Consider the following 14,741-nt stretch of genomic DNA (forward strand, 5'->3'; position numbering starts at 1 on the left):
GTCTTGCAGCCACAACACGCTGACTAAGGCCAGAATCCAGCAATGCCACAACTTGGGCGGCTTCTGTGGGCGAAGTATCCATACGTTTTAGAAAAAAAACCTTTTTTCAGACGTCCCAAAGTCACAGTATTGAAATAAAAAACAAAAAGTTTAAGGATAGGCGCCAATTTTTAGTTTTTAAACGCTAAATGTACTCCAACCCTAAACACACATTTGTCTCAAAACAGTGATTCACTTCGTTTATAAGATAAACAAATGAAATTCTAATTTTGAATTTAGAATTTTCGCTTATTACTGTAATGACCAAACTGCCAGCTATACATTTATGTATTTTTTTTCATCGTATGAATTCTTTTTTGTGTTAAATTCGGACAGAAACAATGAAAACGGAAGTGTTTCGATTTTTTTGATGAGAAGTGTATTATTATGCGGCGCAATCTCGAAATGCGATCGAAATTTTAGTGTTTTGGTAATGTACGATTGCGTAATGTGAAAGGATTTGATGTATGAGCGTTGGTTACAGTTAATATGTAAAGAGACAATTGGGTTACATATTAGTTGACCATTGAGTTGGTTTAGGTACTTAGTTAATAAAAAAAAGTAAAGTTTTTGATGGATAATTGCTCCGTGCTGATCCCTTGTCACCATAAGGTTCATCATATCCATTTTAGAACTTCGTATCAATGTATCAACTGAGGCTGCGGTTGTATTTGATTACTCTACCCACCCATTAGGGATTACAGACATTTATTTTTTATAGTTATAATAAGAATTTTGCAACAAATACTTCTAGTGATTAGAAAATGGCATGATTGTGTAATAATAGATTTATAAAAACTAAATTAATAATGTAAATGAATATTAAAAACAGGTTGTTTAATATATTTCGCTGTTTATTCTCCGTATTAATTAATAGCTGTTTTAATTGTAGTACATGTACATTCGAAATAGAGGTAAGTATCATTAAATCTACCATTAATATGCAACCACAAAATCTTTACTGACATCTACTCGATGTTACACTAAAAAGAACTAATTATTCTTTAATTTCTTGCAGAACACGTAGAACAATAACAGGATCTGATGTTAAAGAACTTGCTCGCGTGCGAGGAGTAGCGACTTATGAGGTTACGAGTAAGAGTGAGAGGGACGGGGGTATTGACATAGCCTTTCGCTCGGCTGTTGGCCGGGTAAGAATGGAAGGCAAAAGTTGGTAAGCTCAGTGCGCAGTCGCGGGCGCCGCGTACAGTCATCAACTCAAATAGGTCATATAAACTAGCGTTTAAGTAGTTTAGTAATAGTCGTTTAGGAATTAGTGACATTTGACACAATATGGCGTACAGGTCAAGCGTAGGAGTCGTCGTGCTGGCGTTCTTAGTCGGTAAGTCAATATCTGCTTTATTACAACGTTGATAAAGTCTACAAATGTAGTTGAAAAATAACTTTCTATTTGCGCATTTTTATTAAAGGTCAATGGCGATAAACTAGAAGAAGTAAATGTAACTTATTTTAGTTTTGTGTTAATTTAAAATTTTTATTTTTAAAATTTTTAAAACGATTTTTATAGTAGGTATAAAAATCTATATACCTAATAGATCAGCGATTATTTTCGGTTATTAATTCCATCACGGCTGTAAAAGCTATCTTACCTACCCGTCTTAATATTTATAAGTATATAGATGCTTCAGACTCCTGCATGAACTTTTATATCAAAAATATTTTCCTAGACTGACCCATAAACTTTTGCATATTACTAAACATTCAGAGTTGGGTGTTGGAAATGTCAAGTAGTGGACTGACCTTGCCAAGTCTAGCATATCAATTAATTCCTGGCTGTTACTGACCAGTAGATGACTACTGGTTTTGATACTTTCAATTATTGCTATTAATATTTATTCACGCTCTGATTGGCTTTATATTGTCCATACATCGCATTTCAATCCGTTTTATAACCAGTCTATTAGCAAAGTTAGAACTGATGTAAGTATACCGATGTATTATGTGGTATCTAAGTACTTATTCAAATCGCAAAGACGATCGAAAAAAAATCAAGCAATTAATTATTATGGGAAATAGTTTACGCAACTAATGGCTCATTAGACTAAGCGGGTTCAAGAAAGGAAACCTGGATAGTTAACAAAAGAAGGTGATGACGCAGGATAGTAAACAGAGGCTAGGCTTGTTTCCTAGCTCAGCTTAGGCTAAAACAAACAAAATTTTAGCGTCATTCCTGAAATTATATTTACATGAAAGAGCCCTCACGTTTTACTATAGTTTTCTATACATAACCTGAGTTATATAGGGTGTTAGTGACATCGTAACGAAAACTTTGAGGGATGATTTAGACCATAATTCTGAGTTGATATCAAGTGGAATTTTCCGTCGCAAGAGTATGGAACTGAAAATAATTAAAAAAAACATTAAAATTTTCATGAATTTTCCGACAGAAAATTACACTTGATACCACCTCAGAATCATGGTCTGAATCATCCCCCTCAGTATTCGTTACGGTATCACTAACACCTTGTATGTAGGTAATTTAGTTTGCATTTTTCTTACATCCGTGTTTGGTGTTTTGGAAGGCACGTAAAGTAAAGCTATTGGTCGCGCATTGGAGCGGTATGGACTATGCTCCATACCCCTTCTGGTTGACTGAATACTAGTATGTGCCCAGCAGTGGGACGTATGTAGTTTGTTTATGCCTTACCTGACATGTACATGTTTCCCAACGTTCAAGAATAAACTGGTAAATACAAACGACGTCAGTCCCCATGAGCGCCGATAATCATCATTGATTAGTGTTCAGTAGCTGTATATGAAAGGCCGGTAATAATGGTTACACTTTGTACGTTATCTGTTTCTACATAAAATAATAGAGTACATACATAAACAGCCTATATACGTCCCACTGCTGGGCACAGGCCTCCTCCCCTCAATCAACTGGAGGAGGTATGGTGCATACTCCACCACGCTGCTCCAATGTGGGTTGGTAGAGGTGTTTTTACGGCTAGTAGCCGGGACCAACGGCTTAACGTGCCCTCCGAAGCACGGAATCATCTTACTTTTTCGGACAATCAGGTGATTCAAGCCTGAAAAGTCCTTACCAAACAAAGGACAGTCTCACAAAGTGATTTTGACAATATCCCCATCGAGAATCGAACCCGGACCGCTAGACCACGGATGATGTGTATAGAGAGTATCTAAGAAAAAATATAAAAACAAACACAGTACTTATCCGTATTTTTGTATCTATGACTTGATTTACTTTCTTAAAAACATTTCTTAATCTACTCTACTTCTCATCCACACGTTCACTAGTTTGAGGTCATTGATCTAGTAGAAAACTAGCATTACATCTTGTAGGTTACTTTTGATATAAAATCTTTTTATTTAGAATATTTTTACTTTTTTATACGATATTGTTTTTCAATCAGTCTTTTTCACTTCTGATATATGTAAGATTGGAATTACATGCAATAACAGCAAAGGAAATGTACTGAAGACTAGGCAGCATGATCTTATGATCTTAGCCTGACCCACAAATGGGTAAAAGAAAAAAAATACATGCATTAACCAAAATTACTGAATTATTTCTCAAAATAACACACTTTAGTTCCACAATCTCATTACTTTATGTTGATTGCATTAGAGTTTCGATCTGTTTCTTACTGTTGATATTTTCCTGTCGATTCAAGATATATTTTGCCTTACTTTTAAATACTCAAATACTCTTTATTGTTACCTTATAAAACAGTAAGTAATTTAATAAAATAAAATGTAATGTCCCGTTTTTATACTAGCTTTATTGCTGTAAAGTCAATGTGTTATCAAGATCAGATATTTATCGTAATGTAAAAACATTAATATAATGTGGAAAATAAAGACATTACCAAATGAGAATGCACAAACATTACTTTTTACTACGTTTTAATGTCAGTGACACACAAATTGTGACCTCACTATTTTCTTTAAAAGGGCGCTTCCATATGTACTTTTATACTCACAATAAAGAGGTCGTAAAATCATTAAATTCCTTTTTTAAATGTAGATACATTAAATGTAATGTATAGTTACATCAGCACCTACTTCTAGTCATTATCATTTATTGGCACTTCATTATGATGTCGTAGGAGTGATAGTAGGCGGCGCGCGTTGATGTCTTTCCTTGGCGGCTGTACATTTTCGGCGAGACCCTCCGAGACCTTTTATCGGTCTCGCGATGAACGTATAGAACACAGCTCCACGTAACCTTGCTCATTGTGGGATCAAGTCAGAACTTTGAGGAACAGAGTGCATCAGGAGTTAGTAAAAGTTCTCAAACGATTGTAAAAACGTCCTATTTTTGTAAAAGTATACAGTCAAAATTTAGTCAGATTATGGTAGTTCCATGGTAGACGGTCATATCCCATAATCCAACGAATTTTGACTAGAACCTTGATCCCTTCATGGCAAATAAAAAAATGAAAAACTTATTACCAAATATCGGCTTTGTCCGTTTATACAAGAGTGTGAATAGGGCATGAGATGTCGGCGAGACTTGACGACGACACCGAGAGTGTACAACGCCATGCGATCGCTCTCATGTCTTTTCTACTTGTATGTTATGTCACCCGCGGATGTGACGCGATAGCTCTGTTATAGCTTTTATATCACTAGGTCTCTTCGATTGAATTACTTATTCGGCTGCCTCTTGCAGATGGGGCCCGATTGAAAGTTAAGCAACTTCGGTTGCGGTTGATCGGTGGATGGGTGACCGCTAAACAGTTTAGTTTCGAGGTCCCGTGTCCGGTGGATATGAAGTTATTCTAAAATAACCTCAGCGTCCCTATTAGTATAGTAGTAGAGAAATAGTTTTTCAATAGTCCCATCTGTTTTAGTTTAATAGGGACTCTGAGAATGATTTGACAACTTGTCACTTTTGGTGTAGCTACTCGTACGTACATACACATACATAAAGTCGCGCCTAATCCCCACTGGGTTAGGCAGGTAAAGCAGGGACTATGGCATTCCATTTGCTTCCATCCTGATTATTCCTGACACACTTCTGCTTCCTTCACATTCATCGATCGTACACGCGCGCTTGTTCTAAGTAGATCATGCTTATGATTTTTAAGGACATTCCTAAGTTGGTTATTGTACATCCTCCATTACACGATTGCACGTTTAGTCGTTATAATTACACTTATAATCTCTTTACATGTGTTTCAGTCTCTTTTAGAACTATTTTCTTTTATTTTGGTGTAATAAATTATATTTGAATTTCATTAATTTGAGTATATTATAATTATTATAATAATAAAATAATAATAAAAATAAGTTTATTTCTCACTCATAATTACAGTAAAAACTTGACTTAGTACTCCTCACTGTGAACATGTTTATATTGTGAGAGAGACTGGTGTCCATACTAGACGGAATGCCTGTGTTACGGATCACCAGGCTCTCTTCCTCCCTATTTTCATAGTACATGGCAAGGCATTGTTATAGAAATAGACTCTTTAAAATTATAGCTATAAGTGTGTGTGTGTTTTAGCCCTACGATTATTAATTGCATTATTATATAATCGTCTTCTTAACAAGGTATAGTTGATACATACCGCTGAATTAGTATTCCTTTATAATTATACGGAATAAAAAAGTTATTGGATAGTTTCCTAGCTCAAAGATAAATTATTAAATGCTTACTAAATAAAGAAAGATGTAAATGTGTCAAAAACGTTTTACTTTTGCTATTTATTTTATTTATGAATTTCAATAAAGAAAAATGTAATAATAAGTGCGACATTTTGTCACGTTTTTCTATGACGTCACAGGTTGCTTTTTCATACAAATTCCATAGCGATTTCGTGTTTCGATGTTTAGTAAAAAGTAACTGATTTGACTAGTTGGAAACTACCCTATTCTAAGTAACGCGAACGGAATGTGAAGGTTGCTTTCAAAATTAACACTGAGAATGATATCGACATGTTTTGTCATACTTTATTTCGTTAGGCTGTAAACTTAGGTTAGGTAATGGAGAAACTGGTTCTATAATGTTGCTCCACCCTATTTTGTAAAGTAGGGTAATGAAATTTGGCTTTAAATTCGAAATTCAAATTCAAAAATATTTATTTTTCAAAATTGGCTTAAATAGTTAGCGCTTTTTGAACGCCAAAAATTGAATTACATTATTATGTAGCTGTAAAACTACTACCACATCTGAACTTTCTTTTACCACTTTCTTTTCAAAGGTAAAACAAGGGTTATTTAAAAAGTGGGTAATTCATATTACTAACTTACTAAAAATAGCATCTTTATCTCCGTAAGGGTAGGCAGCAGTGTATATTATATAAATACGAGTACATTCACTCCTCGCCAGCTATATTTAAGTCTCATATAGTACTTGTAAGAGGCGAGCCTATTGAATTTAACTGGGAAGTAATCTTGGAAACATCCATCCATCCATCCATCTTAGGACTTCGTATCAACAGTGGCTGCAACTTGTCTTTGATTACTTGTGGCTCTGCCCACCCCATTTGGGATTACGGGCGTGAGTTTATGTATGTATGTATGTATGTGTGTAATCTTGGAAACCACGAAACATCAATTATCTACGAAAAACAATGGGATAAAACGTAAACTTAAATTATAAATTGGATTGCAGTATTTAGCTTTGCATCCGGAAATGTCTGAAACCGTGCAGACATAATGCCTCATAATGCCATCGGGCAAGTCTGGGGCCAAGAGCGAACGCATCAAGAGTAAAAAAAAAGAAAAAAGACATGGCATACTCCGTTTCGCTGCTATTCTGTACATTGATGGAGAAACACGCAGACTCGAGCCAAATTAGATATTGTAAGTATATATTATAGGTAGGTACATTTATGAATGTACACAGAACATGATATAAAGACAATTAGACTGCCAGAAAACAGAGAAACAGTTCAGCTTTTTTTTAGTAGAAATCTCTTCCAGCTTCCATGTTTAATTGTTTTATGATCTGGAAGAAAGAATACTTGATTGAAAAAGTGATTAAATTATATTTTTAGGCAAGTACTAGTTACCACCACAAAAGTCCTCGCTTTACATAAAAAAAAAAAATAATGAATATGAATATGAGCCATGTCAAGGGCCTTTGGCGGCTCATTCATAACTCTGACATCAGAGTTGATGAGGCTGGTATTCCACCTCACAACCCACACGATAAGAAGACGATAAAAAAATATTTCAGGGTCTATTTCCTGGGTAATTATTTAGAAAGTTACACGGTATCCTCAGTTTGCTGAATAATTCATTTGTTTTGTTAGTGTAGGTTGCGGCGGGTTGGTGGGTGTTCGCATAGTTGTTAGATGCAATTGCAAAACCACATACCTCTTGCTAGAGAAAGATGTACCTACGCTTTAAATCCCTACCAGGGTGGGCAGTGTCGCAAGTCACCAGAAGACAATTTTCTAGGCACGCTTGGTAGTTAGAACGATAATGCTAAGAAATATGTTGGCAGGTTGCCGGCTATCTTGTCCGATGCGACGTAGGGTTTTAGCCGACTTTTAGGATATGGCCGCAATTTTAGGGAATTTCTTTGCCGACTGAGAATAAAGAAAGAATTCACCTACAAAGCAAAGACTAAAAATAATACCAGGTTTAAAATATAGTTCGTGTTACGAAATAAACCCCACGGCTAAGGGGTGTTAGACGTGCTATTGTCGCTGATTCCGCATTATATACAATTATTATTTATTAATTCCATTAATATCCGTGGACTTCTTTCGTGTCACGAATTATATTTTAAACCTAGTTTTATCTTTAGTCTTCGCTTTGTAGATAAATTCAGGTCTCTCTTTATTCTCGGTCTGGTAAAGAAATTTGGTGAAATTGCAAAACTGTAATCCTTTTAAAGATGTATCCTTGCAAGCGGTTTAGTTATTACTTTTATACCAATTACGTTTAATTTTATACAATTACAACATTCATTTTATAATACGCTTAGGTAATGCACGCAAAATATATACAAATAATAACTAATTAACATTTTTTTTAAATAAGTAGTGAGGTTGTCAGAAACAGTTTGATTTTATTTAAGTACACTAATTCTATATAGGTACTTCATATTGAGTTTTGTGTAATTTGGTCCTATAACAAAGACGAATAAAGATAATTTCTGGTTCAATGTATGAAATTAAAAAATAAAAGCAACCAAAGAATAAGTAAGAACAGTTTTGTCTCGAAATTAAAATGCCTTTAAGTTATACAAACCTATATACCTACAGGTTTGTAGGTATGACAGTATTAATTATTTTCTTTCTAAGCTATTTTCTTCTTTTCTCTACCTACTCCATCCAGAACTGGGGGATAAAAGGTATTTTTTTTGACGTAACTTATTGTAGATTTGCCGCAGATGGCATTAACTACTTGGCCGGACAAATGGGGAGCGCTGAAGGCTCTCACCCGGTACAACGTTTAGGTAAAAGGCCACTTACTCTGAACATTGCGCACTTACTTTAAATGCGCAAATGTCAAATTACAATTTATTGCTTTTTAGATGAATTGCTTTGAAGTGGGCTTTTTGACCCCGTAGTAAATAAACAAACACGTTCTTAATACATACAATTTCCATCTTCGTCATGTCAAGTACACAGTACCGGAAAGTGTTCGACCTTCGCCAATGCGAACCACTTTTGCCTCTTACCTCGCAAGCTGACACTGTGACTACTAGGAAGTAAAAAGTACATAAGTAACTAACTTTTATATTGTCAATATTATGCTGATTGACATGTTCCATAACATGTTAATAATATACATACTTACTTTAACGGCCTCCATGGTCCAGTGGTTGAGCGTTGGGCTCACGCTACGGAGGTCGCGGGTTCGAATCCCGGTGGGAACATATCACAAATATCACTTTGTGATCCCTAGTTTGGTTAGGACATTACAGGCTGTTCACCTGATTGTCCGAAAGTAAGACGATCCGTGCTTCGGAAGGCACGTTTAAAGCCGTTGGTCCCAGTTATTACTTACTGATGTAAGTAAGTAGTCGTTACATGAGTCATGTCAGAGGCCTTTGGCGGGTCAATAGTAACTCTGACACCAGGGTTGTTGAGGTTGATAATCCACCTCACAACCTACACGATAGAAGAAGCTACTTTCGTATGAGATTTAATGAAATTGGTCTGAATCTTGATACTCGTATTATGGCTTGTGTAAGATATTCGTATTATGACGATGTTGAGTGATTTTTAGCTCATAAAGATTTTTCAATACTCAGATAACAGAATAATATCTTACCAAGCAAGATGAAAGATCGTATCTGATATGCTTAACTCAGAACCGTTATTGTATGTTCCAGTACTGGCATCGTCAGCAGTGCCAAAGAACCCGCGCAAGAAGCCCGCCAACCCGCCGGCGCGTGCGCAGGCCGAGGCGGACCGCGACGCGGAGATCACCAACTCCTGCCCTGACGATGGATTTTTCGCTGATGCTGAGCAGTGCGACAAGTATTACGAGTGCAGGTGAGTTATATTTAAAAAGTGTATTGTTGTGTTAGTACAAAGTTTTTTTTTGGGTATAATCGAGCCAAATACATTCATAAAGCTGTTATAGAGGAACTGTAGACAGAAAGTAGATTTTGGTTAGGTTAGGTTAGGTTAGGTACGTTACGCTGGTTGTAATAAAAGTAAGAAGACTTTAAAATATTGATAAAATCAGATAGATGGACGTAAAATATTCATAAGTCATAATGTAAACCTCTATATATCTATAATGATGTCGATATATATATCTGTTTACTCATTTTCTCCAATTAACATAAAATATGAACAATAAAAAGCTGGAAATTTTAAAATGTTTTATATAAGTGATTCTTGAAAAAAACTGTTCTTTTTACAACAAAATAAAACTCTTCAAAGGCTAATAACCGATTCTAACAGCATATCTCAAGTTTGCCGACCTTCGCTTCCAATAGCCGGATCAAATAAATATTTGTTGAAACAAACTTAAATTATGCAGTGGGCGATCTTGTACTTTTCTTCACAGGTCGGTAACCTAAGAAGGACGAAATTTGTTTATTTATTCTTATTTACTTAAATGTAAAAGTTCAAAAAAAAAATTTGGATTCTTTTGATCTTAAAAACTACTTATATATCTCTTTTTCCTCTTTGGAATGAACAATAATAATTAAATATATATTTGTTATTTTTTGACGTGATGTATTGCGACGTGATGTTTTTGGCTTGAATCATCTGTCTGAAAAAATAAGATGATTCCGTGCTTCGGAGGGCACGTTAAGCTGTTGGTCCCGGCTTTTAGCCGTAAAAACACCTCCACCAACCCGCAGTGGAGCATTGTGGCGAAGTATGCTGCATACCTCCTCCGGTTGATTGAGGGGAGGCCTGTGCCCAGTAGTGGGACGTATTTAGGCTGTTTATGTATGTGTTATGATGTAAGTATTGTACCAGGTACCACGTGTAGAACGGTAATTCCCCACCCCTCACCAATTCGAATCGGTCGCTGAACTAGGTTCACCTCACCCCCTCTGGGTTTTACTGGGCCGTATGCTACGGGAGGAGCGCGCATATGTATAGATTGTCTGTCTCACTCGCATTTTCTTGGTAAGGTGGCTTACGTAGGACTGAGATTTTTGTGTGTTATACGCAATTGTTTGGCAGATAGGATGGATGTTCAGACTGATAAAATACATTACACTCCTGCCTGTAATTCTAATAAGTGGCACATAAGCAAACGGAAGACAATCTCAACTAGAAAACAAATCCTAAGCTAAGGTTATAATAAACCGAAACCTCCTAAATCTTTTCTTCGATTTATTTCCAGAAACGGCGAGATAATTGAGAAGCTGTGCCCAGACGGCATGGTGTTCAATGACTACAGTGCTGATCAAGAGAAGTGCGACCTGCCCTTCAACCTGGATTGCTCGCAGAGGCCTAAGCTCCGTAAGTATGATATATCCTCCTAAGACCGAATGTTCTTTATAAATCCAAACCCAATTGTTTAACTATTGTGTCTGGAAATCTCGGTCTTAAGAGGATATGAACTTAAGCTCTACGGAGCATAATTACATAGAGTCGCGTAATCTATGTATCAAAAAATATTAGGACCTTACTAGGAAGAAAATAAGTGCTTGTCCCATGAACTATTTTTAAGCAACTTCGACAATAATTGATCTGTTAAATTACGTACCTACTTAAGTATTTATGTTATGGTTTGTATGGAGTATTTTTGAATTTCATATGCAGTTTCTACGTATGTTATATTTATGCAAAATATATTAGTAGTTATCCACCACCTATCACGTTGGTCTACCGGAAAGCTCGGTGAGGCGTGGGTACTTAGTTCATCTTACGATGGTTGTAGGTACGAGTACTTTTGACAAAGCCAATTGGGTTACAGTCGTAAGCTTAGGTTATGTTATTAGTACAATATAATACACAAACTCTTTATTGCACTTAAATCGTATTAAAAATATATTAGGTATTATAATTAGATAGGTAGTACAACAGGCAGCCTTATTGCTAAGGTAGCAATCCCTTCTAGGTAACCTTTAGGTATAGGAAATGAAGTAGTAGAGGTATTCAAATCTCGAGTAGGTACTAAGAAAATGTTTTCAAACACGTGTATCTTATTATAAACCGAGTAGCGTCTTATTTCGAGACTACTCAAGGGTCACGTGTATCGGAGCAACTTTCCAATTTCAAGCCAGCCCCCACGACGCCCCCGACCTTGAAGGCTCACAGACAATAAATTGTATTCTGAGAAATATACATTATCCTCATCTGTAATGTTGTATTATTAAAAATATTTTATTGATTTATTTTGCAATCGCTATTTGTTTGTAAAAATTATGATACCTATAGGATTTTGAAATGTATTTTTTTTTATTTCAACAACCCGCAGTGAAGTATCGTGCTGTATGCTCCATATCCTCTCCTTTGATTGAGGGGATATCTGTGCCCAGCAGTGAGATGTATATAGGCTGTTTATATTTATATTTTTATAACTATATTTCAACCGGTGTGTTTATTTCACGACATAGCGAAGTGTTATTTACTTAGATAGCTATATTATTTCTGTCAATTGATATCGACATTGTACTGCTAAAAAACTAATTTTCTAAGAAAAATACTGTTTGAATAATTTTTAAGTTCATCTTAAACGTGTTTTTATAATACTTAAGTATTTCTTAACCTTGAAAGTTAGCCTATTTAGTGTATTCAGTACAATTATTGAAACGGTTGCCATGGCCGAAATCGGTCGGAGATCATCATCATCATCATTTAGTATTCAAGTAAATTTCAGTATACCAAGTAGGTATATTAGCTGTTAATGATCTGTGCACTTACTAAAACCACTCCTTACTTCGAACAGAGCCCCCTATCCCCGGCCTGCATTGCCAACGTCAAAACGGCTACTTCTCCCACGAGGACCCGAAGGAATGCGGCAAGTTCTACTTCTGTGTGGATGGCAAGTTCAATATGATCACCTGTCCTGACGGACTCGTGTACAACGACAAAACCGGCATCTGCACCTGGCCTGATGAGGCCAAGAAGAAGGGCTGTGGCGCTGAAGGTAAAGTTACTTTTTTATTACTATTAAGGTGGGTTAAAAAGGCCACATCGAAACAATTTAACCTAAAAAAGCAATATTGCAATCTGACATTTGCGCATATCAAAGTAAGTGAGCAATGCAAACAAATTTCAAATAGTAATATTGCTTTTCTAGGTTAAATTGCAATTGTGTTGAGCCATTTCCATATTTCTTTCTTTCATTTAAGAACGATATAAGAATAAACTCCCGAGCGCAATTCCTAGAGGTTGTAAAGCCATAAGTCGCCCGCGACTGCTTCTTGATATGATAACAATGCGTGGCGACAAGTTGCGAGATACTTTCTAATACTTACAAAACTTTTAGTATGTGTACCAACTTATAGTAGACCAAGACAGTTTCACATAGGAGCAGTAATTGGATTTGGTAGAGCAAATTTCTAAGTCCCATCAATTACTTAGTGCCAACACAATGACACTTTTCTTAGGAGTTTAAACAATAATGGAGATCCTATTTTTGACGTGAATTAGCCTGACAAACGGGGAGCGTTGAAGGACCTCTCTCAATCAAGATCCACAATACTGACATTCAACTAAATACTCATATGTTTTTCCTCACAATTTTCTTTCGATACTAATTCCAGAGGTGTTCAAGTTCGACTGCCCACCTGTGAACGAGACCTTCGGCTTGACTCACCCTCGGTACGCTGACCCTGAGGACTGCCAGTTCTTCTACGTGTGCATCAACGGCAATACTCCTCGCCGCTCCGGCTGCAAGCTCGGCCAGGCCTTCGATGATGTGCACAAGAAGTGCGAGTGGGCGCGGAAGGTGCCCGAGTGGTTAGTACTTAGAAATTGTATTTGGATTTTATAACTCCATTCCAATTTAACCCCCAATTGGGGTAGTCAAGGTACATCCATCGCGAGATGAACTAAGTACCCACAACTCACCAAGATTTATGTTAGATCAACAATCAACCATCAATCAATAGATTGGAACCATTGCTGTCCATTGTTAACAGTTGTGAGGTGATTCTTTAAATAATCTACTGAGAACTCCCTGTTTTCAATTTTGATTTTTCAAATGTTTCGATCCACTATTTAAGATCAAAAAAAAAACCATAATGTTTTTATTACTTACTTATCAGAAATAATTATAAAATGAAAGAAGGCATAATGTTTGGTAGGGTTAGGTACCTATGTCGAAAGTACTTTATATTTAGGACAGTCATTATTAATTATGAAATAATTTTAGAACTTGGATCGCATTTCTGTCACATCTTATTATTATTTAAAACTATAGAGTCAAGGAAACAAATACAGACTGTGTTTTCATAATTATGTTTTCTTTCTTTTTCTAAAACATAAATCTGTTTTTTTATGTATAAGAGACTAAGTAATCTTATATCTATCATTTCTTTCCCAGCGCTGACTGGTACAAAGGTCAGCTGACAGATGCTGAGTTGGATGCCCTTGAGAACCCTCCCACACCGAAGCCCAAGCCGGCGGGGTCTCAGCCCTCGCGCCGCAAGCCGCAGCGCCCCGGCAAGGGGAAATCAGCCCCGGCGCCCGAGCCAGAAGAATAGTAATAGCTATGTTTTAGGATAATAAATGTTGGTTAAGTACCTTTAAGAATTTTCATTTCTTATCCCTATATTTTTATGTAGATATATAAATAAAAAAACAGCTTTAGTGTCTGCATCTTCTCATGCATGTATCTCATGTGAGATGAAGTTAATGAAAATAACGTCTAGGGCCCTGTGCCGAGGTTGAGGAGGAGGAGGCGACTCCCGGGCTTTAGGGGTTGTGAGTAGCTGCAGTAGTTTTAGGCGGATGAGACGTTTGTTATGTAAAAATCTCAATTCAAAGTGTAACTATGTTACCTACTGAATAAAGATATTTTGAATTTGAATTAAATGTCTTCATCGTCACAGATATTTTCATTTTCTTTTTCAAAAATGACTTGCTATATACATAAACTCACGCCCATATCCGACCGGAGTAAGCAGAGACTATAGAATTCCATTAGCTTCGATCCTGACACACTTCTTTCGCTTCCTCCACATTCATCAATCGTATCATACACGCACGCCGGTTCAGAGTAAATCGTACTAAACCTTGTCTATGGATATCTCTAATTTGGTCAATGTACGTCATTCAAGATCTTCCTCTGCCAACCCTACCATCAACCTTCGCTTTATATACCGCTTT

At 36.4% G+C, this 14,741-nt stretch overlaps 1 protein-coding gene across 1 annotated transcript; it reads left to right on the top strand.

The window, feature by feature from the left end:
• Positions 1–1,210: 1,210 nt before the first annotated feature.
• On the top strand, positions 1,211–14,157 carry LOC126380752 (protein obstructor-E-like). Its single transcript, XM_050030352.1, has 6 exons — positions 1,211–1,381; positions 9,323–9,485; positions 10,804–10,922; positions 12,355–12,555; positions 13,175–13,370; positions 13,957–14,157. The coding sequence occupies exons 1-6, from the start codon at positions 1,333–1,335 to the stop codon at positions 14,114–14,116; spliced, it is 888 nt and encodes a 295-aa protein (XP_049886309.1). The 5' UTR covers positions 1,211–1,332; the 3' UTR covers positions 14,117–14,157.
• The last annotated feature ends 584 nt before the right edge of the window (positions 14,158–14,741 follow it).

Source organism: Pectinophora gossypiella, chromosome 3, assembly GCF_024362695.1.
Source record: "Pectinophora gossypiella chromosome 3, ilPecGoss1.1, whole genome shotgun sequence".
In the NCBI taxonomy this organism is placed as follows: Eukaryota; Metazoa; Arthropoda; class Insecta; order Lepidoptera; family Gelechiidae; genus Pectinophora; species Pectinophora gossypiella.